The sequence below is a fragment of the Coregonus lavaretus genome (assembly GCF_964263955.1).
Source record: "Coregonus lavaretus genome assembly, contig: HAP1_SCAFFOLD_355, whole genome shotgun sequence".
NCBI classification, from domain to species: Eukaryota; Metazoa; Chordata; class Actinopteri; order Salmoniformes; family Salmonidae; genus Coregonus; species Coregonus lavaretus.
In genome coordinates, this window is record NW_028156546.1 from 296476 (window position 1) to 323941 (window position 27466).

At 47.1% G+C, this 27466-nt stretch overlaps 2 protein-coding genes across 2 annotated transcripts in view; one reads left to right on the forward strand and one right to left on the reverse strand.

Annotated features, from left to right (window-relative positions):
• The window catches only part of LOC311126230 (paladin-like), a gene marked incomplete at its 3' end in the record, with an annotated part of 26514 nt that extends 21282 nt beyond the window's left edge, over positions 1 to 5232 (reverse strand). Inside the window, exon 1 of the mRNA XM_084200243.1 lies at positions 5072 to 5232. The remainder of the gene's footprint in view (positions 1 to 5071) is intronic.
• LOC311126231 (nodal homolog) lies at positions 647 to 26792 on the forward strand (the record flags this gene model as incomplete). Its single annotated transcript, XM_084200244.1, has 4 exons — positions 647 to 704; positions 5512 to 5931; positions 23571 to 24547; positions 26640 to 26792. The coding sequence occupies 4 exons, from the start codon at positions 647 to 649 to the stop codon at positions 26790 to 26792; spliced, it is 1608 nt and encodes a 535-aa protein (XP_084056370.1).
• Between the last annotated feature and the right edge of the window lie 674 nt (positions 26793 to 27466).

The window sequence follows — 27466 nt, forward strand, 5'->3', positions numbered from 1 at the left end:
CTTTCTGATGATGTCAACTAACAGAGTAACAAGCCTTTCTGATGAGGTCAACTAACAGAGTAGCAGGCCTTTCTGATGATGTCAACTAACAGAGTAACAAGCCTTTCTGATGAGGTCAACTAACAGATTGACAGGCCTTTCTGATGATGTCAACTAACAGAGTAACAGGCCTTTCTGATGAGGTCAACTAACAGAGTGACAGGCCTTTCTGATGAGGTCAACTAACAGAGTAGCAGGCCTTTCTGATGAGGTCAACTAACAGAGTGACAGGCCTTTCTGATGAGGTCAACTAACAGAGTGACAGGCCTTTCTGATGATGTCAACTAACAGTGACAGGCCTTTCTGAAGCAGCAGTACCAAAGGGCTTCCTTCATCACGTTTCTCTGTGAAGGTCGGCATCCCAGAATTAGGCCTGAGCGGTCAGGACAGAAGTCCGGACAAAAGATTTAGAAGGGGCCAGGGTGAAGTGGAGAGTGGGGCTGACGGGGCCAGGGTGAAGTGGAGAGTGGGGCTGACGGGGCCGGGATGCTTGGGAATAGTTTGTACTTGTCAGTACCACTCTCTGTCGTTAGTCTTAATGCCAGACTCATGGCACTCCACAGGAGGCTGTGGGAGGAGATTCCTCTGTCGTTAGTGATGACCAACGATGAAGCTGCAGCAGCATCATAGAGGGATGTTGGCAGGGATCGCTGAGGACTGTGGCCGTCTCCATTAGACCAACAGGTCGGTTCAGCCCAGCTCAATGTCCAGACAGGAGGCCATAACCATTGGCATGTAAAACCACCAACATACTGTGATGATATCTGATTTCAGAACCTACGGTTTTGTGATGTTGCTGAGAAAGCCAAAAGGCTGATGATGTCAGCTTTTAAAATCAGACTGATGATGTCGTCTTTTAAACAGACTGGCTTTCTCTGTAACAGGATAATAGCTATGAAACTCCCTCTCATCACAGGCAGACAGGATAGAGGTTTGTGTTTCAAGCCGTTGATTAAGGCCCAATAGTTAAAAGTCACGCCACAACCTCCTCCTACAAGCACAGGAAGAGAGGAGGAGGAGAGGAGAGAGAGAGAGAGAGGAGGAAGAGCCTGCACACTTTGGCAGGAAGCAGTTAGTGGCCCGGGGACTCAGAGGGTGCATCCCAAATGGCACCCTGTTCCCTATATAGTGCACTACTGTTAACCAGAGCCCTATGGACCCTGGTCAAAAGTAGTGCACTATATAGGGAACAGGGTGCCATTTGGGACGTACACTTTGAAGGGCTGCTTCACACGCTGCATCTGATTGTCTTTCATCACAGAGGTCAGGGGTCACAGAAAAATTTGACTCCACAGGACATTGGTCCAATATCACAGCCGGCATTGCCACGGAAATGAGCTCAGCGCTTCCTCTAACAAAACAAAAAAAATTGAGTTTCAACATTTCCCCTTCAACAGTTGAGTTCCCATGAAGAAAGCAGCATATTGCGCAATTGTTGAAGATTGGGCCAATTTTTGATATTTTAATGTTTTGTTTTTTGAAAAGTCAATGTCTTCTGACTGACATGTTTATCAGAAAACGACTGTTGAAAGAGGATGAGGCACGAGGACAACAGCGTGTGCGCAAGGACGATGTTTGTTGCTGCACTGATTATTTTGCAACAAGGTTTGTGAATGAAGGCCCTTAGCTTCCTACCTACAGGGTGGAGGTCCTTAGCTTCCTACCTACAGGGTGGAGGTCCTTAGCTTCCTACCTACAGGGTACAGGCCCTTAGCTTCCTACCTACAGGGTGGAGGTCCTTAGCTTCCTACCTACAGGGTGGAGGTCCTTAGCTTCCTACCTACAGGGTGGAGGTCCTTAGCTTCCTACCTACAGGGTACAGGCCCTTAGCTTCCTACCTACAGGGTGGAGGTCCTTAGCTTCCTACCTACAGGGTGGAGGTCCTTAGCTTCCTACCTACAGGGTGGAGGTCCTTAGCTTCCTACCTACAGGGTGGAGGTCCTTAGCTTCCTACCTACAGGGTGGAGGTCCTTAGCTTCCTACCTACAGGGTGGAGGTCCTTAGCTTCCTACCTACAGGGTGGAGGTCCTTAGCTTCCTACCTACAGGGTGGAGGTCCTTAGCTTCCTACCTACAGGGTGGAGGCCCTTAGCTTCCTACCTACAGGGTGGAGGTCCTTAGCTTCCTACCTACAGGATGGAGGCCCTTAGCTTCCTACCTACAGGGTGGAGGCCCTTAGCTTCCTACCTACAGGGTGGAGGTCCTTAGCTTCCTACCTACAGGGTGGAGGTCCTTAGCTTCCTACCTACAGGGTGGAGGCCCTTAGCTTCCTACCTACAGGGTGGAGGTCCTTAGCTTCCTACCTACAGGGTGGAGGTCCTTAGCTTCCTACCTACAGGGTGGAGGTCCTTAGCTTCCTACCTACAGGGTGGAGGTCCTTAGCTTCCTACCTACAGGGTGGAGGTCCTTAGCTTCCTACCTACAGGGTACAGGTCCTTAGCTTCCTACCTACAGGGTGCAGGTCCTTAGCTTCCTACCTACAGGATGGAGGCCCTTAGCTTCCTACCTACAGGGTACAGGTCCTTAGCTTCCTACCTACAGGGTGGAGGTCCTTAGCTTCCTACCTACAGGGTGGAGGTCCTTAGCTTCCTACCTACAGGGTGGAGGTCCTTAGCTTCCTACCTACAGGGTGGAGGTCCTTAGCTTCCTACCTACAGGGTGGAGGTCCTTAGCTTCCTACCTACAGGGTACAGGTCCTTAGCTTCCTACCTACAGGGTGGAGGTCCTTAGCTTCCTACCTACAGGGTGGAGGTCCTTAGCTTCCTACCTACAGGGTGGAGGTCCTTAGCTTCCTACCTACAGGGTGCAGGTCCTTAGCTTCCTACCTACAGGGTGCAGGTCCTTAGCTTCTTAACCACAGGGTACAGATGTCTCTGAAATATACAGTAAACTCACCACCATACAAGTTAAGAATTATCAGTGAATAGGCTTCCACCCACAGAAAGACAATGAAAGAAAGAAAAATATATCACATACGGTATACTACTGAGTGACTCAGTACAGTAGATATCACATTCGGTATACTACTGAGTGACAGAGTACAGTAGATATCACATACGGTATACCCCAACAAAAAAAATTACGCACGCATGACTGTAAGTCTCTTTGGATAGAAGTGTCTGCTAAATGGCATAATATTTATATTATTAAAATCATACTTGTTGACTTTTGCTACCCAGTAATATTGTTGAATATGATGACACAAATCATGAGACTAACGCACCCTGCATGCATTCCGTTCTCTCACGAGGGCCGGTCCCAAATGGCACCCTATTCCCTATATAGTGCACTGCTTATGTAGCCCTGGTCAAAAGTAGTGCACTATATAAGGAATAGGGTGCAACTGATGACACAGACCGACGCTCGTCAGAGCTTTTAAAAAAAGGAATGGTAAATCTATTTTTGAAACAGTGCTGTGTAATTTACTTTATTTCAAGATGGCAATTTCATATCCCCCTATGATTTCAAGGCTGAAGTAATGTGGCCTGGATGTTTTCTGAAACCCCAGAGAATGTTGCTGGCCACACTGTGCTGTCAGCACCATGAGGACATCGGACAACATTTCATGTCAGAACGAGGAGCTAACAAAACCAAACTAAACCAGATTTGCAGAGTCGGCTTTCCATTCAATCCAATACGACCTTATTTATCTCCTCAGTGGCAATTAAAGAAGGAAAGTCAGTTTACAACGTCAACATCCTCCACATGTAAATACCAGATTGGCAGAACAGCCTCACTAGACTCTCAATGCTTTGCATCTGTTCACATCATTGAGAGACACCTTGATAGGAGTTGTTTACATTTACATTTAAGTCATTTAGCAGACACTCTTATCCAGAGCGACTTACAGTTAGTTAGTGAATACATATTTTTTTATACTGGCCCCCCGTGGGAATCAAACCCACAACCCTGGCGTTGCAAACGCCATGCTCTATCAACTGAGCTACATCCCTGCCGGCCATTCCCTCCCCTACCCTGGACGACGCTGGGCCAATTGTGCGCCGCCCATGAGTCTCCCGGTCGCGGCCGGCTGCGACAGAGCCTGGATTCAAACCAGGATCTCTAGTGGCACAGTTAGCACTGCGATGCAGTGCCTTAGACCACTGCGCCACTCAGGAGTACAGTTGTTGTCAACTTGGTATGCCTCCCAGCATGCCCTGCGTTCTCAGGAGTAAGGAGGACTACCTAAAGATAGCATAGTGGTGATGTAATGAGCCCAGATGAGCAGGAAAAAGGGGAGGCCAGACACCATCTATCCATTGGCAACCACCACTCCTCACTGTGTTCCCAGAAGGCCCACCACTCCTCACTGTGTTCCCAGAAGGCCCACCACTCCTCATTGTGTTCCCAGAAGGCCAATGCTGGCTTCAGGTGACGGACTAGTTAGTGCACTAATGTTGTGTCCACCAGGTCATCCTTCATTCTAAAACACAGATGGGTGGGTTTCAATACTTGGAAGTGTGTAGGTTCAGTATGCATACATTTACAAATAGCCATGTCATGGTAATCGTTCATTTGCATCGTGCATTGTGAGGTATGCCAACATGACATTCTGCCATCTGAAAGGATAAACATCAGACAGAGATCCTTCCACTCACCACATGGTATAGCATGGGATCTCCATTTCCCTAGATATCATTCACATGTTGTTGACAGAGATCCTTCCACTCACCACATGGTATAGCATGGGATCTCCATTTCCCTAGATATCATTCACATGTTGTTGACAGAGATCCTTCCACTCAACACATGGTATAGCATGGGATCTCCATTTCCCTAGATATCATTCACATGTTGTTGACAGGGAGCCTTCCACTCACCACATGGTATAGCATGGGATCTCAATTTCCCTAGATATCATTCACATGTTGTTGACAGAGACAGACACAGCAGCATTTCTGCAACTTGCTCCCATCACATTAAAAAACTGAAAGACATGTCAGAATGATCCCTGTGAAGGTGCATCGTCTCTCCCTGAGGTAGTACTGTACTGGTAATACAAGAGAAACAGATCATTAAAGTATTGCCAGTACCTGTGTCCTGCTGCTGAACACCATCCAGGGGGTGGAAGTATTTTGAAGATTGAGAATAAAAACAGGACAACAGTCTCTGTCCCCGTCAGACTGACATCCTTCCCAGTCCCCTCCGCTCTGCTCTCTGTCTGTGGCTGTTGAGGCTAGCTTCAGTCCGTCCGGTGGTTGACGGCGTCTGTCTGTTAAGGTCTGTTCAGGCTGGCTGGCTGGTTCCAGTACTACGCCAAGCGGTCTCGCATTATTAACGCCTCCTTATAAAGAAATGGGATGAGTCAATGACAGGGCTCTTCACTCAGTCAGGAAGGAGGCAGGGCAGAGGACTGGCAGGCAGACAGCTAACTCACTGCCGAGAGAGAGAGAGAGACGAGTCGCGACGACTAAAGAACGGCACACAGCTCAGGAACAGACAGATTGGTGACAGGGTGTGTGTGTGTTTGAAGAGGCTGTGGGGGAGGACCCTGAGGCTGTGGGGGAGGACCCTGAGGCTGTGGGGGAGGACCCTGAGGCTGTGGGGGAGGACCCTGAGGCTGTGTGGGAGGACCCTGAGGCTGTGGGGGAGGACCCTGAGGCTGTGGGGGAGGACCCTGAGGCTGTGGGGGAGGACCCTGAGGCTGTGTGGGAGGACCCTGAGGCTGTGGGGGAGGACCCTGAGGCTGTGGGGGAGGACCCTGAGGCTGTGGGGGAGGACCCTGAGGCTGTGGGGGAGGACCCTGAGTGCCTTACTACCCATCAGCCGGTTCACCATCTAATCACCAGCTTGGTCTCCTGGCAACAGCACGCCTCCTACACGACGACAAACAGACAGCACAGAGCCTCCAAGCAGGCTCAAACACAGCAACTGAACTTAAAATACTTCTGTGGTAAAAAGTCACCCTCAAATGGTACAAAGAGAACACGCACACTGCAATCTATGTTCCCATCATTGCTCATCAGTCACAACGTTTCCAAAAGTCACCCTCACCATTACTGTATACAGCAGAACTACACAGACACACACACACACACACACACACACACACACACACACACACACACACACACACACACACACACACACACACACACACACACACACACACACACACACACACACACACACACACACACACACACACACACACACACACACACACACACAGCACCCTAGGGAGATAGGTAATCACAGCACCCAGCTGAGAGGTAAACAGCACGTTGTTGCCATCACGTAATGTAGCGCGACATACTAATTACTTCATTCATTAGCAATTAACGTATGATGCTATTTCATCTCAGAGGGTAAATAGACTTACAGCTGAGATAATAGGAGCAGGCTTAGCAGATCTGCTGCAGGTTGAGCTGTATGCAGAGGGGTGTGTGTGTGTGTGTGTGTGTGTGTGTGTGTGTTCTGACTGGAGGGTGTAGAGGATGTGGTGGTAGTAGGAACCAAACGTGTCATCTACTCCTCCTGGCCTCACACACACACACACACACACACACACACACACACACACACACACACACACACACACACACACACACACACACACACACACACACACACACACACACACACACACACACACACACACACACACACACACACACACACACACACACACACACACACACACACACACACACACACACACACACACACACACACACACACACAGCACTGAGGTGGATGAGCAGGAAGCGTAGCTCAATGTAGAAAGGATCTGTGATGACTTCAAATCAAATATTTGTCACGTGCGCCGAATAAAACAGATATAGACTTTACCGTGAAATGCTTACTTACAAGCCCTTTCCCAACAAATCAGAGTTAAAAAGCAAGAGAAATTTGTATTTTTTACTAAAGGAAATAGTAACACAATAAAATAACAATAATGAGGCTACACTGGGGGAAAAAAGTATTTAGTCAGCCACCAATTGTGCAAGTTCTCCCACTTAAAAAGATGAGAGAGGCCTGTAATTTTCATCATAGGTACACGTCAACTATGACAGACAAATTGAGAAAATAATTTCCAGAAAATCACATTGTAGGATTTTTAATGAATTTATTTGCATATTATGGTGGAAAATAAGTATTTGGTCAATAACAAAAGTTTCTCAATACTTTGTTATATACCCTTTGTTGGCAATGACACAGGTCAAACGTTTTCTGTAAGTCTTCACAAGGTTTTCACACACTGTTGCTGGTATTTTGGCCCATTCCTCAATGCAGATCTCCTCTAGAGCAGTGATGTTTTGGGGCTGTCGCTGGGCAACACGGACTTTCAACTCCCTCCAAAGATTTTCTATGGGGTTGAGATCTGGAGACTGGCTAGGCCACTCCAGGACCTTGAAATGCTTCTTACGAAGCCACTCCTTCGATGCCCAGGCGGTGTGTTTGGGATCATTGTCATGCTGAAAGACCCAGCCACGTTTCATCTTCAATGCCCTTGCTGATGGAAGGAGGTTTTCACTCAAAATCTCACGATACATGGCCCCATTCATTCTTTCCTTTACACGGATCAGTCGTCCTGGTCCCTTTGCAGAAAAACAGCCCCAAAGCATGATGTTTCCACCCCCATGCTTCACAGTAGGTATGGTGTTCTTTGGATGCAACTCAGCATTCTTTGTCCTCCAAACACGACGAGTTGAGTTTTTACCAAAAAGTTACATTTTGGTTTCATCTGACCATGTGACATTCTCCCAATCCTCTTCTGGATCATCCAAATGCACTCTAGCAAACTTCAGACGGGCCTGGACATGTACTGGCTTAAGCAGGGGGACACGTCTGGCACTGCAGGATTTGAGTCCCTGGCGGCGTAGTGTGTTACTGATGTTAGGCTTTGTTACTTTGGTCCCAGCTCTCTGCAGGTCATTCACTAGGTCCCCCCGTGTGGTTCTGGGATTTTTGCTCACCGTTCTTGTGATCATTTTGACCCCACGGGGTGAGATCTTGCGTGGAGCCCCAGATCGAGGGAGATTATCAGTGGTCTTGTATGTCTTCCATTTCCTAATAATTGCTCCCACAGTTGATTTCTTCAAACCAAGCTGCTTACCTATTGCAGATTCAGTCTTCCCAGCCTGGTGCAGGTCTACAATTTTGTTTGTTTCCGGTGTCCTTTGACAGCTCTTTGGTCTTGGCCATAGTGGAGTTTGGAGTGTGACTGTTTGAGGTTGTGGACAAGTGTCTTTTATACTGATAACAAGTTCAAACAGGTGCCATTAATACAGGTAACGAGTGGAGGACAGAGGAGCCTCTTAAAGAAGAAGTTACAGGTCTGTGAGAGCCAGAAATCTTGCTTGTTTGTAGGTGACCAAATACTTATTTTCCACCATCATTTGCAAATAAATTCATTAAAAATCCTACAATGTGATTTTCTGGAGAAATTTTTTCTCAATTTGTCTGTCATAGTTGACGTGTACCTATGATGAAAATTACAGGCCTCTCTCATCCTTTTAAGTGGGAGAACTTGCACAATTGGTGGCTGACTAAATACTTTTTTCCCCCACTATATATAAAAAGGAGTACCAGTACCCCTGTAGTATTATAATAATGAGACTATATACAAGGAGTACCAGTACCCCGTAGTATTATAATAATGAGACTATATACAAGGAGTACCGGTACCGAGTCAATGTGCAGGGGTACGAGGTAGTTGAAGTAATTGAGGTAATATGTACATGTAGGTGACTAGTCAATCAGGATAGATCATAAACAGAGTAGCAGCCAGCAGCGTATGTGGAGAGTGTGAAAGAGTTTGAAAGTGTGTCTATGTGTGAGTGTGGCGTCAATATGCATGCATGTGTGTGTGTGTTGGTGTGTTGGAGTGTTGGAGGGTCAGTGTAGTGTGTGAGCATGTGGGGAGCCAGTGCAAGAAAGTCAGTGCAAATAAATAGTCAGGGTAGCCATTTGATTAACTGTTCAGCAGCCTTATGGCTTGGGGGGTAGAAGCTGTTAAGGAGCCTTTTGGTCCCAGACTTGGTGCTCCAGTACCGCTTGCCGTGCGGTAGCAGAGAGAACAGTCTATGACTTGGGTGACTGGAGTCTTTTGACCATTTTTAGGGCCTTCCTCTGACACCGACTGGTATAGAGGTCCTGGATGGCAGGGAGTTCGACTCCAGTGATGTACTGGGCCGTACACACTACCCTCTGTAGCGCCTTGCGGTCGGATGCAGAGCAGTTGCCATACCAGGCGGTGATGCAGCCAGTCAAGATGCTCTCAATGGTGCAGCTGTAGAACTTTTTGAGGATCTGAGGGCCCGTACGAAATCTTTTCAACCTCCTCCCTATATGTTGTCTCGTCGTTGTCGGTGATCAGGCTTACCACCGTCGTGTCGTCTGCAATCTTAATGATGGTGTTGGAGTCATGTGCGGCCACGCAGTCATGGGTGAGTACAGGAGTGTTTACTGTTGAGTGTTTACATCATGATATGAACATTACATTGAGTGCTGCTTTACTGTCACACCGGTTCCTTTCTTCTTCCTTCTCCTCCTCCTGTTGCTGGGGGCTACAGGCCAAGGCTCTGATCTGCTGCTGGAGGCTACAGGCCAAGGCTCTGATCTGCTGCTGGAGGCTACAGGCCAAGGCTCTGATCTGCTGCTGGAGGCTACAGGCCAAGGCTCTGATCTGCTGCTGCTGCTGGAGGCTCCAGGCCAAGGCTCTGATCTGTTGCTGCTGCTGGAGGCTACAGGCCAAGGCTCTGATCTGCTGCTGGAGGCTACAGGCCAAGGCTCTGATCTGCTGCTGCTGCTGCTGGAGGCTACAGGCCAAGGCTCTGATCTGTTGCTGGAGACTACAGGCCAAGGCTCTGATCTGTTGCTGGAGGCTACAGGCCAAGGGCCAATCTGCTGCTGGAGGCTACAGGCCAAGGGCCAATCTGCTGCTGGAGGCTACAGGCCAAGGGCCAATCTGCTGCTGGAGGCTACAGGCCAAGGCTCTGATCTGCTGCTGCTGCTGGAGGCTACAGGCCAGGGGCCAATCTGCTGCTGGAGGCTACAGGCCAGGGGCCAATCTGCTGCTGGAGGCTACAGGCCAAGGCTCTGATCTGCTGCTGGAGGCTACAGGCCAAGGGCCAATCTGCTGCTGGAGGCTACAGGCCAAGGGCCAATCTGCTGCTGGAGGCTACAGGCCAAGGCTCTGATCTGCTGCTGCTGCTGGAGGCTACAGGCCAAGGGCCAATCTGCTGCTGGAGGCTACAGGCCAAGGCTCTGATCTGCTGCTGCTGGAGGCTACAGGCCAAGGCTCTGATCTGCTGCTGGAGGCTACAGGCCAAGGCTCTGATCTGCTGCTGCTGCTGGAGGCTACAGGCCAAGGCTCTGATCAGTTGCTGCTGGAGGCTACAGGCCAAGGCTCTGATCTGCTGCTGCTGGAGGCTACAGGCCAAGGCTCTGATCAGTTGCTGCTGGAGGCTACAGGCCAAGGCTCTGATCTGCTGCTGGAGGCTACAGGCCAAGGCTCTGATCTGCTGCTGCTGCTGGAGGCTACAGGCCAAGGTTCAATCTGCTGCTGGAGGCTACAGGCCAAGGGCCAATCTGCTGCTGGAGGCTACAGGCCAAGGGCCAATCTGCTGCTGCTGCTGGAGGCTCCAGGCCAAGGCTCTGATCTGCTGCTGCTGGAGGCTACAGGCCAAGGCTCTGATCTGCTGCTGCTGGAGGCTACAGGCCAAGGCTCTGATCAGTTGCTGCTGGAGGCTACAGGCCAAGGCTGTGATCTGTTGCTGCTGCTGGAGGCTACAGGCCAAGGCTCTGATCTGCTGCTGCTGCTGGAGGCTACAGGCCAAGGCTCTGATCTGCTGCTGCTGCTGGAGGCTACAGGCCAAGGCTCTGATCTGTTGCTGGAGACTACAGGCCAAGGCTCTGATCTGTTGCTGGAGGCTACAGGCCAAGGACCAATCTGCTGCTGGAGGCTACAGGCCAAGGGCCAATCTGCTGCTGGAGGCTACAGGCCAAGGGCCAATCTGCTGCTGGAGGCTACAGGCCAAGGCTCTGATCTGCTGCTGCTGCTGGAGGCTACAGGCCAAGGCTCTGATCTGCTGCTGGAGGCTACAGGCCAAGGGCCAATCTGCTGCTGGAGGCTACAGGCCAAGGGCCAATCTGCTGCTGGAGGCAACAGGCCAAGGCTCTGATCTGCTGCTGCTGCTGGAGGCTACAGGCCAAGGGCCAATCTGCTGCTGGAGGCTACAGGCCAAGGGCCAATCTGCTGCTGGAGGCTACAGGCCAAGGCTCTGATCTGCTGCTGCTGGAGGCTACAGGCCAAGGCTCTGATCTGCTGCTGGAGGCTACAGGCCAAGGCTCTGATCTGTTGCTGCTGCTGGAGGCTACAGGCCAAGGCTCTGATCAGTTGCTGCTGGAGGCTACAGGCCAAGGCTCTGATCTGCTGCTGCTGGAGGCTACAGGCCAAGGCTCTGATCAGTTGCTGCTGGAGGCTACAGGCCAAGGCTCTGATCTGCTGCTGCTGCTGGAGGCTACAGGCCAAGGCTCTGATCTGCTGCTGGAGGCTACAGGCCAAGGCTCTGATCTGCTGCTGCTGCTGGAGGCTACAGGCCAAGGCTCTGATCTGCTGCTGCTGGAGGCCACAGGCCAAGGCTCTGATCAGTTGCTGCTGGAGGCTACAGGCCAAGGCTCTGATCAGTTGCTGCTGGAGGCCACAGGCCAAGGCTGTGATGTTCTTGCAATACCATCATGAATGAGAAACAACGTCTTTCTGGAGAATGTGAACCACCATATCTTGTAGAAGTTGAATACTGAGACTGAGTATTTCATTTAAAAGCAGTGGAAGAGGCATTTCTCCAGTATTCGTCCTCTGCAGTCATTATCCATTTTTTTTATGAATTCAAAGCGTACTTCCTTCAGCCTGAAATTTGGCATCATCTGTTTTAACACATCTTCATGTGTTATAACTTTTAGTGAGATAATGAAAATAAGGCTAGACTCAAATGTTTCCAGATCATTTTTACATGTTTCCTAAAATAGAGAATCAAATAGTTTGGTGGTCCATGTTATCACCATTGTAAAACAATAGGGGATATCAGAGAGGAAATGCTTCGTTTTCAGATGATTTCAAAATCACCTACTTTAAGCAACATTTAATTTGAATGCTTAATATGGTGTGTGTGTTGTTTTATGGTGTGTGTGTGTGTGTGTGTGTGTTCTACAGTTCATCGGAAGAATAATCGCATGTGGAAAATGTCTGACCCCCCTGCAATTAATATTTGTTTTAATCTGGCCCCCAAAAGAATATAGCTGAATAACCCTGCCCTAGTGTGTACTAACACTTTATATTAATATGCTGTTATACCGAGGTAGTAACACTGTCATTACATTAATAACTACCTTTATTAACATGTTGTTACACAGTTATTTTAATGACTGTTCTCATTAAACTCTGAAGCGCTCATGGAAAGGGGACTCGGTACACTGAGGCCTGCAAACCAAGACTGCCTCCGATATCCATTTCTCTACAGAAGAGAAAAGTAGCAGGAGTAGAAGTGAGAAGTGAGAGAATGGATGAGCACATGTTCCATGACGGGACAGAGCAGCATTCTCTCCACGAAGCGAAGCCGTTTTACCAGTCAAAACCAGACAGATCAGGGTAATGTCACCTGTCTAAGTTCTGACATCCTGCCCTGGCCAATATCCCCCATGTCACAACATCCTTCTATAATTTAACACAATGACTCCCTCCCTCCATCTCTCCCTTCCTCCTTCCTTTTTCCACACAGGGACTCTCAGTTCATTCTCCCCAGTGGCACAGCACTGACACCTGTGTTTATAGTGTACTCTTGTCTACAACCTAGACAGAACTATGCAAAGACCCCTCCTCCAGACTAGAACATAAATAAAGTTCCGGACAGGGAGAAGGCTGACAGAGCACAAGGTTCTGCTTCACAGCCCCAAAGTAGAACAGAAGATCAATACACGTAGAGTGTTTTGATTTAAAAATCTGGGATAGAATAGAGCAGAGCAGAGCTGTTTATATCCATATCAATCCATGGCTCTGGAATAGATGGAGGGCAACACGCTGAGAATACAACTATGAATTAAATAAAATAGAAAATAGACAGGGTGAGCGAGTCAGACACCAGACTGGCAGGATGTCTCTAGTGTAATGTCCCCTGAGACAAAGAGGTTGGAAATAAAACATGTTCTAAGTATGTCAGATAATGTAGACTAGAACATTAAAAACACTCAATCTCTAATCATCCACTCAAAGCTAGTGTTGCGCCACCTAGTGGCAAAACAACCATTGGCACTAACTTGGCTTGGACATAAAAACATAAATTCCAAAATGCTTGAGGAATTGATGAGGGTAGATAAATGAGTGAAGATATTAGGGCTGAGGCCATTTAGTCGACTGGTCGATTGTTTTGGTCGAACGAGATTTCTTTAAAATCGACCAGTCGTATATTGTATTATTTTTTTCATGAGACCTGTCTGATTCGCTCGTGTCTCAGTGGACTAATCCATTGCGGAGGCATGGCACAGTCCATCACTCTAAGACATGTGATACTTAAATGGTATATGGTTATATTATGTAAAAAATAATGGTGCAAAACCAATAAATCCAATATTATTTTATAACAAATGCGCTTTCTCCCTCATTGGATACGGTCTCTGAAACATAATCTTTAGTGTGCCGTAGAATTGGCGCCTTTCCCCATGTTGCTATGTGCATAATAGCAACGTTAACCAGCACATTAGGATTGAGAACAATGCGGCGGGGGCAGTAGCAGAGATGAGGAAACGGCCCTTGCCTTAAGCCTAATTGTCTAAGAAAATTGAGGAGAGAGGAAACCAACTTAATTAGGTCTATAATCAATAGCCTAACTGTTAAGGCTTTTTTTAGCAGCCTTGTATAACCACCATCGAGCTGTAGGCCTAAGAGTGCGTCCTGTTTAGTCTTAATACCTTAACTTACTTAGGCCTACAGTGCCTTTGGAAAGTATTCAGACCCCTTGACTTTTTCCACATTTTGTTACGTTACAGCCTTATTCTAAAATTGATTAAATTGTTTTTTCCCCCCTCATCAATCTACACACAATACCCCATAATGACAAAGAAAAAATATGTTTTAGACATTTTTGCTAATTTATTAAAAATAAAAAAACAGAAATATCACATTTACATAAGTATTCAGACCCTTTACTCAATACTTTGTTTAAGCACCTTTGGCCGTGATTACAGCCTTGAGTCTTCTTGGGTATGACGCTACAAGCTTGGCACACCTGTATTTGGGGAGTTTCTCCCCATTCTTCTCTGCAGATCCTCTCAAGCTCTGTCAGGTTGGATGGGGAGCGTTGCTGCACAGCTATTTTCAGGTCTCTCCAGAGATGTTTAATCGGGTTCAAGTCTGGGCTCTGGCTGGGCCACTCAAGGACATTCAGAGACTTGTCCCGAAGCCACTCCTGCGATGTGTTGGCTGTGTGCTTAGGGTCGTTGTCCTGTTGGAAGGTGAACCTTCGCCCCAGTCTGAGGTCCTGAGTGCTCTGGAGCAGGTTTTCATCAAGGATCTCTCTGTACTTTGCTTCGTTCATCTTTCCCTCGATCCTGACTAGTCTCCCAGTCCCTGCCGCTGAAAAACATCCCCACAGCATGATGCTGCCACCACCACGCTTCACCGTAGGGATGGTGCCAGGTTTCCTCCAGACGTGATGCTTGGCTTTCAGGCCAGTTCAATCTTGGTTTCATCAGACCAGAGAATCCTGTTTCTCATGGTCTGAGAGTCTTTAGGTGCCTTTAGGTGCCAAGCGGGCTGTCATGTGCCTTTTACTAAGGAGTGGCTTCCGTCTGGCCACTCTACCATAAAGGCCTGATTGGTGGACTGCTGCAGAGATGGTTGTCCTTCGGGAAGGTTCTCCCATCTCCACAGAGGAACTCTAGAGCTCTGTCAGAGTGACCATCGGGTTTTTCGTCCAACTCCCTGACCAAGTCCCTTCTCCCTCGAATGATCTAGGAAGTCTTGGTCGTTCCAAACTTCTTCCATTTAAGATCAATTGAGGCCACTGTGTTCTTGGGGACCTTCGATGCTGCATAAATGTTTTGGTACCCTTCCCAAGATCTTAGCCTTGACACAATCCTGTCTCGGAGCTCTTCGGACAATTCCTTCGACCTCATTGCTTGATTTTTGCTCTGACATGCACTGTCAACTGTGGAACCTTATATAGACAGGTGTGTGCCTTTCCAAATCATGTCCAATCAATTGAATTTACCACAGGTGGACTCCAATTAAGTTGTAGAAACATCTCAAGGATGATCAATGGAAACAGGATACACTTGAGCTCAATTTCGAGTCTCATAGCAAAGGGTCTGAATACTTATGTAAATAAGGTATTTCTGTTTTTTATTTTTAATAGATTTGCAAAGATTTCTAAAAACCTGTTTTTGCATTGTCATTATGGGGTATTGTGTGTAGATTACTGAAGATTATTATTTTTTAATTGAATTTTAGAAAAAGGCTGTAACGTAACAAAATGTGGAAAACGTCAAGGGGTCTGAATACTTTCCGAAGGCACTGTATATTTCAATATATAGGCTACTGTATCAATCATTCATTCATGCCATCACACAGCATACGAGACATTCATGCTTTGAAATGCAATCAAGCATTTTAGTTTTAAAATGTAATAACAAAAGGGAGCTTTGAATAATTTGCCTAAACAATAATTAAACTGCAATTCACGAATGCATGCAACTGTTTATAGTCTGCTCTAATAAAGGCTTTATATATTTATTGTTTTCCGTTAGACTCTATGGTAAACGCATTTATTTAGTGTTGTTCCAAAATGGCCAGAAAAAATTATAATATTGTAATCTAACAGCAACTGTTTGGCACACATAATACACAACGCTTGCGCCTATACCCTCCTTTTTCTTGATCTCCAGTAGTTTCCAAAACTAAGTCAAATGTCTTCCACAGATCTGACTTCCCCTTTCCCTCCTGAGCAACCAGTAAACATTCGCCCACTTCGAGTTTCTATTTCACGTCCTCCACATCCATTTTGCTGTCACGTGTTACTGTGTTCGGAGTTTGTTATAACCAGTTTATTGATGTGATTATGATAGGTCAGGTCCTATTGGTCACACGCATGCGATGCTTACATGTTTCACGTAAAGAGAGCAAAGGTTGAGGGAATAGAGAATGTTTTTCCAAATTAGGGATTTCGGAAACATAACTTTTCAGTCACTTGCTGTGCTGGTGGTGCCTTTTGGCTGCAGTAGTGTCACGTTCGTTCAAGGACGGGTCAGACCAAGGCGCAGCGTGAAATGCGTACATGTTTATTAAACTGATAAACACACGACAAAACAATAAACAAACGAAACGTGAAGTCCTAAGGTGGAACACACAACAAACCTATACACGGAACAATATCCCACAACTAATGCATGCCAACAGGCTGCCTAATTATGATCCCCAATCAGAGACAATGAGCGACAGCTGTCTCTGATTGGGAATCATACTTAGGCAGCCTGTTGGCATGCGTTAGTTGTGGGATATTGTTCCGTGTATAGGTTTGTTGTGTGTTCCACCTTAGGACTTCACGTTTCGTTTGTTTATTGTTTTGTCGTGTGTTTATCAGTTTAATAAACACGTACGCATTTCACGCTGCACCTTGGTCTGACCCGTCCTTGAACGAACGTGACAGAAGATCCCACCAAACACGGACCAAGCAGCGTGCCCAGGAGGACCGAACACCCTGGACACAGGTGGGGAAGATTTGGTCGTGGGAGGAGATATTTGCGGGAAAAGGACCCTGGGCGAAGAAGGAAGCCCAGGCAGGAGAGGAGCAACGGCAACACAGAAGCCGGCCGAGGAGGAAGGCCAAGAAGCAGCCCCAATAAAAAAAATGTGGGGGGCTAAAGGGGTGGTCAGGGAGCGAGAGAGAAGAGCCCCGACCACTGCACCCGGTGGGTTTCCAGATTGATTCCCTACGACCATGGGAAGAAGAGTGGGAACAGTATTATACTGAGGAGTCAGAGGATGACGACGACGATGAGTTTCTGTTCCCTAACTCGTGGGGGCTCCCGGAGGAGTCCTCACTGGAGGAGAAGTGCCGAGAGAGAGAAGGATCGGATCTGCAGGGTAAGAGAGGAGGCCACCATATTACGGGGGCTGATAGATAGAATAGAGCGGGAGAGATCCATTCAAGAGGAGGCACTGCAGGAGGCTCGTAGGGAGAAGGAGGAAGTAGAGGCACGGAGAGAGGAGCTTGTTAGGCAGCATAAGGAGCGGGGGTTAATAAAGGAACCTAGGTATGCAGAGATACGCACTGTATCGCCAGTGCGCATGCACAGCCCAGTGCGTTCTGTGCCAGCGCCCCGCACGTGTCGTGCGAAAGTGGGCAGCCAGCCAGGACGGGTTGCGCCAGCTCTCCGCTCCAGACCTCCAGTCCGCCTCCACAGTCCGGCCCGGCCCGTTCCTGCTCTCCGCACCAAGCCAGTGGTGCGTGTTCCCAGTCCGGCCCGGCCCGTTCCTCGCACCAGGCCAGTGGTGCGTGTTCCCAGTCCGGCCCGGCCCGTTCCTGCTCCTCGCACCAGGCCAGTGGTGCGTGTTCCCAGTCCGGCCCGGTCCGTTCCTGCTCCTCGCACCAGGCCAGTGGTGCGTGTCCCCAGTCCGGCCCATTCCAGCTCCCCGCACCAAGCCAGTGATGCGTGTCGCCAGTCCAGTCCGGCCCGGCCCGTTCCTGCTCCCCGCACCAAGCCAGTGGTGCGTGTCGCCAGTCCGGCCCAGCCCGTTCCTGCTCCTCGCACCAAGCCAGTGGTGCGTGTCGCCAGTCCAGTCCGGCCCGTACCTGCTCCCCGCACCAAGCCAGTGGTGCGTGTCGCTAGTCCAGTCGGCCCGGCCCGTAACTGCTCCCCGCACCAAGCCAGTGGTGCGTGTCGCCAGTCCAGTCCGGCCCGGCCCGGCCCGTACCTGCTCCCCGCACCAAGCCAGTGGTGCGTGTCGCCAGTCCGGCCCGGCCCGTACCTGCTCCCCGCACCAAGCCAGTGGTGCGTGTCGCCAGTCCGGCCCAGCCCGTTCCTGCTCCTTGGTGCGTGTCGCCAGTCCGGCCCGGCCCGTTCCTGCTCCTCGCACCAAGCCAGTGGTGCGTGTTCCTAGTCCGGTCCGGCCCGTGCCTGCTCCTCGCACCAGACCAGTGGTGCGTGTGTCCAGTCCGGCACGGCCCGTGCCCGTTCCAGCTGCTCCACTCCGGAGCCAGAGCAGTCCACTCCACCGGTGCCTGATCCAGCTCCGGTCAGCTGCTCCACTCCGGAGCCAGAGCAGTCCGCTCCACCGGTGCATGATCCAGCTCCGGTCAGCTGCTCCACTCCGGAGCCAGAGCAGTCCGCTCCACCGGTGTCTAGTCCAGCTCCGGTCAGCGGTTCCAGTCCAGACGCAGACGTCAGCCCCTCTCCAGGTTCGGGGTCTCCCACACCAGGGTCCAGACAGGGCTTGGAGTATCGTGGGAGGAAGGAGAGGGGAAGCAGCGCGCTGAGGTCCAGACCAGACCAGGGGTGCAATAGGGAGGCGGGGAGTATGTGGTCGTCACGCCCGGAGCCGGATCCGCCTCCGAGGCGGAATGCCCATACGGCCCCTACCCTGTTATGTAAAGGTCTCCAGGCTTAAAAATCCTTCTTTAACCGGTCTCCTCCACTTCAACTTAACTAAGGCGACGTCAATAATGGATCATAGCTTTCACCTGGTCAGTCTATGTCATGGAAAGAGTAGGTGTTCCTAATGTTTTGTGCACTCAGTGTATTGGGCATAGGGTGTCATTAGGGATGCAGCCTGGAGAATAGTCTCTTGATTACCAACAAGAGCCCTGTAGTAGTTGGTCAGGTCCAACTCGGCTTGCCTTTTGTTTTGTCTGGGGCGGCAGGTAGCTTAGTGGTTAAGAGCGTTGTGCCAGTAACCGAAAGGTCGCTGGTTCTAATCCCCGAGCCGACTAGGTGAAAAATCTGCCAATGTGCCCTTGAGCAAGGCACTTAACCCTAATTGCTCTGGATAAGAGCATCTGCTAAATTACTAAAATGTAAATGTAGAGCTGGACAGCTTGTAGTCCTAAAACCTGGATATGAGTAACCTCTGATTCGTTCAGCCATCCCTATGGGGAAAGAAAAGGGTTTTGGAATAAACGCTGAAATTAAAGTTGAGGTTAACACAGGTTTAGGAGATTTTATACGTTTTGTTCTATGAGATAATATCAGTCAGTTAACATGACCTTTATGAATTATCAAGCCTTCATGTGCTTTATGTGCTTTTAGTGCTTTTTATTACATTCATTTTTATAAATTCACTAAAAGTGACGTTTGCTGATGAGGATTATTTCATAGAACAAAATGTATAAAATCTCCTAAACCTGCGTTTACCACAGACCTTATGTTCGGCGTTAATCCAAAAACGCCATTCATTTTCCCAAAGGCTTTGTCCAACGAACCATGGCGGAGTTAGTGCCTACAAAAAGACGCCATTTCTATTTCTCTCTATGTGGATCCTTTATTTTGGATTGAGGCAAGGGGGGGAGCCAACAACAGTTTCGATATGTTCTCATGGCTTGATTGATCTTCATATTTGAGTTTGACAAGATTAAAAATGTATATGTATAGACTAGTTTCTGTGTATATGCAGAGTAACGGACATGAAGCAAGATCTTGCTTTATTTGACGTGCCTAATTGGAGAGCTTGGCAAATCACTGTATTAGGTTTAAATGGGGGTTTTAAAAGGACATCAAACGTAAAGGACATTTAATTACCGTCCAAATCACTGCTCGATTTGCAAAAACTTAAGTCTACCTAACTAATAGCGGATCGATCGAAAAATACTGAACTGTTGTATTTGTAGTACAGTAACGGACCTAAGAGGTGTGAAACACCTGAACAGGTCAACTGAAAGTGTAAATGCGCCAATAATCATTTAGTCTACCAAAGAGTTATCATTTGAATATTACACACCTATTAGCCAATGAACATCGGCCCCATCGGTAGCACATGAATTCCACCCTCCATGGGAAATGAATGATAGATTGGCACTTCAAACAAGTTTACTTGAACAATTTAAACAATTTCACGGCTGCATCAAACATGACTGGTTCGACATACAATAGCCTATCGCTGGAGACTGGAGGAGGCATGGAGGTGGGTCAAGACAAGCCAACCACATGCCACTAACTGCAACTTTATACCACATTTGATTTTGTTTGATGCAATGTTGCAACGTAGTCATGCACTGACCGCGCATACCGACATCATCACACACACTTCACATTAGGCTAACATATCCACATAAACACAAACTAGCATACCGACGATTTTCACAGTTTAGCCTACCAATGTGCGCGTGGACACGGGAAATGAAAGAGGAGAACCGTAAAATGTACTCACCATTTCACTCGGAAGAAACGTGTCTTCTCCAGAAATTACTCATTAGTCGGATGTTTAAATAAACCAAGGAACAGTGATGTAAAGCAGCGGTTTGTGATTTATTTAGGGATAGTTTCTTCCACGTACTTGTCTTTACCTATACGGCCCTTTCTTGCAGATTTTCAGAGGAAAGGATTTCCACTATCTGAATAAAAGAAGGGGAGGAGCATGCGCACTAAGTGGAAGGGTTTTTGTCCATTGAGCGTTCCATCCACTGTTCCTTTCACTCGGAGACGCAGAGCGCAATATTTCTAATAGTCTATAATAAAACTCCAAAAGGCAGCACATCACTGAAAACATATAATTTGATTTGTCCACACAGGCCTATTGATATCATGTTATTTATGGTATTACAATAACATTGCCCCTCGAGCCTATTAAAAGTCCACTTGCCTAAACTGAAGAGAAAGAGAAATGACCTAATGTTTTTCCTTTTAGATCATAATGAATAAGATTATATAGACAGATCCTAGATCCGCACTCCTAACTGTGAGATGCTTTGTGGATACACCCCAGATATACTATGAAAAACATATGTGAGAAAGTCTATATAGGCTTATGTCCATAGAATTCGTAATCTATTGTCATAACCAGCTAGCTCTTCGTTACAGAGAGCAGAATGTACAGGTTTATCAAACTAAAACCCTTAACCCTAATCTATAGCCCAACTGATTGATTGGAATGAATATATTTCATATGGAAAGTGAACGTAGCTGAAGGCTAATAAAGAAGGTGACTTTTTAAATAACTATTGATGAGAAAGGTGGTCCTCTGTGGTCCTCTGTGGTCCTCTGTATCTCAGCTGGTAGAGCACGGCGCTTGTAACGCCAAGGTAGTGGGTTCGATCCCCGGGACCACCCATACACAAAAAAAAAACCGCATGACTGTAAGTCGCTTTGGATAAAAGCTTCTGCTAAATGGCATATTATTTTTATTATTATTATAAAGGTGCTATAGGGAGTTTGTGCTCACTGGTCGTTCTAAATACACGTCACCCAGTCATTGGCTTGGGCAACTCATTAACAAGTCAATGGATGATGACCTGTCTTGTCACAAGCCTTGAAGACGCATGTCAATTTCCTTTAATGTTCGCGGCTACTTGTTAAATATGCATGGGAGTGGGATAGGTATAAAAGCCAAGCTTATCTCAACCCAGAGAGGAATCTGTCATCCAATTTGACTCAACCAGCATGCATTCTTTAGGCGCTCTAGGTGTAGCGCTTCATGCCTCTCTGCTCATACTGCTGGCTCAAGGAATTCACAAATCTAGAGATGGAGTTTATCACGGCATATCACGACGTTTTGCTGTAGACCACCGTTCACCTGGATACCATCACCTGGCACCGACGTATATGATGCACCTTTACCGGAATTACAAATCAAATCTCACTCGGCCTATAGATGTAATGGAGCAGACCACCGCAAAACAAGCAGACACAGTCAAGAGTGTGATGGCAAAAAGTAAGATTTTTTTTTTAAAGTATACCTTCAGCCAATAGGCATATTTATTCATTCGTTTAGTTGGGCATATAGGCTACATTCTTGAAATATAGCCTATGCTGCCTGCCTGAATTTAGTGTAACAGGTGATAATAATATAACATATTCTGTTCAGAGCCTTTTATAATAGTGTGTGGCCTATTGCCTAGCCTACTCCAAGCCTAGTAAATTAAACTTTGTTTTGAGCAATTTTATTGCATTATTTTCATTCTTCAAAAAAAGTTAGATCATTTTCTTGCCATGGTTGCGCACCACAGTGGCTGTCAAATCCCTGCGCCAGACGATCTCAAAGCGCTCCAATCCACATTCATTTGCCGGCTGAATAACCGTACAAGGATCAGCGTGTGAAAAGGCTGGTTTTCAGCCTAATTCTCAAAGCAAACCTCTTTTTTCTTTAAATGGGGCGATGTTGATTAGAAATGTTGCCAGACATCCCTATTCAAATCGTTTGTTAACTCAAATCAACAAGTCCCCCAAGTCCCCTCAGTTCTTTTCACACTTCCCTTGATTAGATTAGAGTGGTGGCCTAGACCCACATCTCGGGCCAGGGCGGGATTTTAACAACATGTAGCCTACATGTTCCACGGACCGCTCCGCCGGTGGCTCGGCTCCCCAACACCACTGAATCTAATTTAACATCACTGCTAGGTGTCATAGTTGTTACCTATTTGTTTGAATGGAGGATATGCGGAAGCCGAGCTAAGGACGTGTTAAATGATTGGTTTCGATCCGGTGTTTACTTTGAGTGGATTAGGCCTAGCCTCGTCCTCCTGCCGTTGTCCCTTAATCTTCATACTTTTTATTTCCCCAGCCATCAGATCAGACTTAGTGTTCGAAACTGACTGAGCAAAACAGACCCATCTCATCTAGGCTAAACGAATGTAGATGTTTTGGTACAGTACCTTTAATCAACAAATAGATTATCAATAGCAACGTTACAATTACATTGGGACAATAGTACAATAGTGTTTAATCTTCTTGATGAATTTTGTACCACACCTCAATGCCTTGTTCTTCTTTGCATCACAATTCATGTCCTAATTCACACATGTTGATGTTGACCCCAGCCGATGGTAGATTAATCCACAAACTAGTTGCCTAGTTGCATTGAAGTAAAGTTTCTATTTGTAAACATGCTCAAACATGCTTTGCCTAGTTCTAAAATGGTATTTCTTTAAAAATATTAAAACAATATTGTTTTTAGAATACAAGCATGATTCATTCTGACTACTTAGATGTAAACCAGAACCAATATGCTAAATACTCTGCCTGAATTGCTGTCCAGGATTGAATAGAACATGTGTATTCCTCCTAAATTAACAGTTTATTCATGAGCTCTATGGTTGTTTAAGAGCTCTTTTTTATAAGTATAAATGTATTATAATCTCTTTTACCCTTAGTTGACCATTAAAGGGTTTGAAAAAGATGGGTGATATAAAAACAAATCTTTTGATTATATAACTACTTAACGTTGTATGGTGGTTCAGATGGATAACTGGGATGTATGCTTGTCTAAAGACGTATATGTGAGTACATAGTTGACGTGAGAGACCAGACCAGATGATAATGTTCAAAGAAGAACTAGTCAGTGCAAATTCTGAACAATCTGTTTTTTCTTCTTCTTCACAATAGGTTTGTCTCACAGACACCGACGCTGGACTGCAACCTTTGACCTAACCACCTTATTGGCCGACGACCAGATCCAAGCTGCAGAGCTCAGGTTCAGGTTTCCCCGAGCGACGAGGGCTTCCAACATTACCGTGGAGATCTACCATCACCACGACTACCCGTGCAGGCAGACACAGGGGATCTGCCAGGAACACCAGCTGGTGGGATATCTCTCTGTCTCCTCTGTGATCACCTCCTCTCAGCACTGGAAGGTTTACAACCTCACTGGTCCACTGTTGAACTGGCTCGGCCAGAAACAGGTCTCCAGGAGCTCAAGGAAGAGGAGATCACCAAACAAGACAAAGAGAGATGTGTTCTTCCCCAACCCTGTCCAGTTGGCTGGGTCTGAAACACAGCAGAACCCTGTCCAGTTGGCTGGGTCTGAAACACAGCAGAACCCTGTCCAGTTGGCTGGATCTAAAACACAGCAGAACCCTGTCCAGTTGGCTGGGTCTGAAACACAGCAGAACCCTGTCCAGTTGGCTGGGTCTAGAACACAGCAGAACCCTGTCCAGTTGGCTGGGTCTAGAACACAGCAGAGTCAGCGTGTGAGCGACAGAGCCTTGCTGGTTGTCTTCTCTCATACAGGGTCAGAGGAGGGCTGCCGGGCCAAGGCTAGCCTCCTCCACACAGCCGAACAGTCCAAGTTCCTGTCCACCACCGAGCCCAAGAAGGTCCGCAGGCCGAAGAGACACAGGACAAAAAGGGGCCACTCAGGCCAGAGGGATCCACCGGCCATGAGAGGTCCAGAGGTGTCCAGCAGAAACAATGAGATTGACCCGTCGCTCTGTCGAAGAGTTGATATGCATGTAGACTTCAATCAGATAGGCTGGGGGTCCTGGATCGTCTTCCCAAAGAAGTATAATGCCTATCGATGTGAGGGGATCTGTCCAAGTCCTCTGGGAGAAGACTTGAACCCAACAAATCATGCTTACATGCAGGTAAGTTTCAATGTGTTTCTACGGGATTTTCCAAAACGTGTCAAATAATATACTGTTTTCAAATGTATATTTATATTTACGTCATTTAGCAGACGCTCTTATCCAGAGCGACTTACAAATTGGTGCATTCAACTTACAGTGAGGGAAAAAAGTATTTGATCCCCTGCTGATTTTGTACGTTTGCCCACTGACAAAGACATGATCAGTCTATAATTTAATTTAATTTGAACAGTGAGAGACAGAATAATAACAAAAAAAATCCAGAAAAACGCATGTAAAATTTTTTATAAATTGATTTGCATTTTAATGAGGGAAATAAGTATTTGACCCCTCTGCAAAACATGACTTAGTACTTGGTGGCAAAACCCTTGTTGGCAATCACAGAGGTCAGACGTTTCTTGTAGTTGGCCACCAGGTTTGCACACGTCTCAGGAGGGATTTTGTTCCACACCTCTTTGCAGATCTTCTCCAAGTCATTAAGGTTTCGAGGCTGACGTTTGGCAACTCGGTTTCGAGGTTGACGTTTGGCAACTCGAACCTTCAGCTCCCTCCACAGATTTTCTATGGGATTAAGGTCTGGAGACTGGCTAGGCCACTCCAGGACCTTAATGTGCTTCTTCTTGAGCCACTCCTTTGTTGCCTTGGCCGTGTGTTTTGGGTCATTGTCATGCTGGAATACCCATCTACGACCCATTTTCAATGCCCTGGCTGAGGGAAGGAGGTTCTCACACAAGATTTGACGGTACATGGCCCCGTCCATTGTCCCTTTGATGCGGTGAAGTTGTCCTGTCCGCTTAGCAGAAAAACACCCCCAAAGCAATAATGTTTCCACCTCCATGTTTGACGGTGGGGGTGGTGTTCTTGGGGTCATAGGCAGCATTCCTCCTCCTCAAAACACGGCGAGTTGAGTTGATGCCAAAGAGCTCGATTTTGGTCTCATCTGACCACAACACTTTCACCCAGATCTCCTCTGAATCATTCAGATGTTCATTGGCAAACTTCAGATGGCCCTGTATATCTGCTTTCTTGAGCAGGGGGACCTTGCGGGCGCTGCAGGATTTCAGTCCTTGACGGCGTAGTGTATTACCAATTGTTTTCTTGGTGACTATGGTCCCAGCTGCCTTGAGATCATTGACAAGATCCTCCTGTGTAGTTCTGGGCTGATTCCTCACCGTTCTCATGATCATTGCAACTCCACGAGGTGAGATCTTGCATGGAGCCCCAGGCCAAGGGAGATTGACAGTTATTTTGTGTTTCTTCCATTTGCGAATAATCGCACCAACTGTTGTCACCTTCTCACCAAGCTGCTTGGCGATGGTCTTGTAGCCCATTCCAGCCTTGTGTAAGTCTACAATCTTGTCCCTGACATCCTTGGAGAGCTCTTTGGTCTTGGCCATGGTGGAGAGTTTGGAATCTGATTGATTGATTGCTTTTGTGGACAGGTGTCTTTTATACAGGTAACAAACTGAGATTAGGAGCACTCCCTTTAAAAGTGTGCTAATCTCAGTTTGTTACCTGTATAAAAGACACCTGGGAGCCAGAAATCTTTCTGATTGAGAGGGGGTCAAATACATATTTCCCTCATTAAAATGCAAATCAATTTATCAAATTTTCTACATGCGTTTTTCTGGATTTTTTGTTTGTTATTCTGTCTCTCACAGTTCAAATAAACCTACCGTTAAAATTATAGACTGATCATTTCTTTGTCAGTGGGCAAACGTACAAAATCAGCAGGGGATCAAATACTTTTTTCCCTCACTGTAAGATAGCTAGTGGGACAAGCACTTTATTTTTTATAGGGGGGTGGGTTAGGGGTAGAAGGATTACTTTTATACTATTGCAGGTATTCCTTAAAGAGGTAGGGTTTCAAGTGTCTCCGGAAGGTGGTCAGTGACTCCGTTGTCCTGGCGTCGTGGGGGAGCTTGTTCCACCATTGGGGTGCCAGAGCAGCGAATAGCAGCGAATAGCTTAACTGTACAAAGCTCATTGATTATTTGACCATTGCTAGATACTATGGCAATGCTTCATACCTATTTGAAGTTGTTTGGACATTTTTGCTCACAGATTGCTTCTTGTCTCTTTTTTCCTCCAGAGTCTACTAAAACACTACCAGCCTGAGCGGCTTCCCTCTGCGTGTTGCGCCCCCACCAAGACGAGTCCTCTGAGCATGCTGTATTATGAGAATGGAGAAATGCTGCTTCGCCATCACGAGGACATGACTGTGGATGAATGTGGCTGCCTGTAGCCCCGTCACAGGCTTTTACCTTTACCTTCAGTAAAGAAACGATGTGAGCAAAGCCTGGGCGTCTTCTCACGACTGCTTGAGAAGAGACTAGGCTACCGCTCATCTCCTTTTGGACACACAACTGAGGGTTCCGGAACATTAGAGTGGAATTTCACTGACAGAACTGATATCCAAGAGTCTGTATCAGATGGTTGAAAACAATAAGAAAACACTTTGTGTAAGCTCTTTGATTATTGTGACTTGTGCACTCCTCAAGCGGTATGGCAGATGTCCTGTATGTTTAGAAAGCCTGTATATGTACAGGATGGATTTTCTCTCCGAATGTGACTGCTGTGGATTTTAGGCATCAGTACGAAGACCTGCCATTTCATTAGAAGTCATAGGAAATGGTGATGTTGTTCACCATTCAAGCACTATTTACACTATAGTAGACACCTACTGGGTGTAACGGAACAGGTACATTATATTTATTGTAAATAATACTAAAATAAAGTTTGGGTATTTATGTTAATTTATTGCTCTCTCTGTTTTAGGAGGATTTCATCATTAATACAGTCGTGGTCAAACGTTTTGAGAATGACACAAATACTAATTTTCACAAAGTCTGCTGCCTCAGTTTTGATGACGGAAATTTGCATATACTCCAGAATGTCATGAAGAGTGATCAGAGTGAT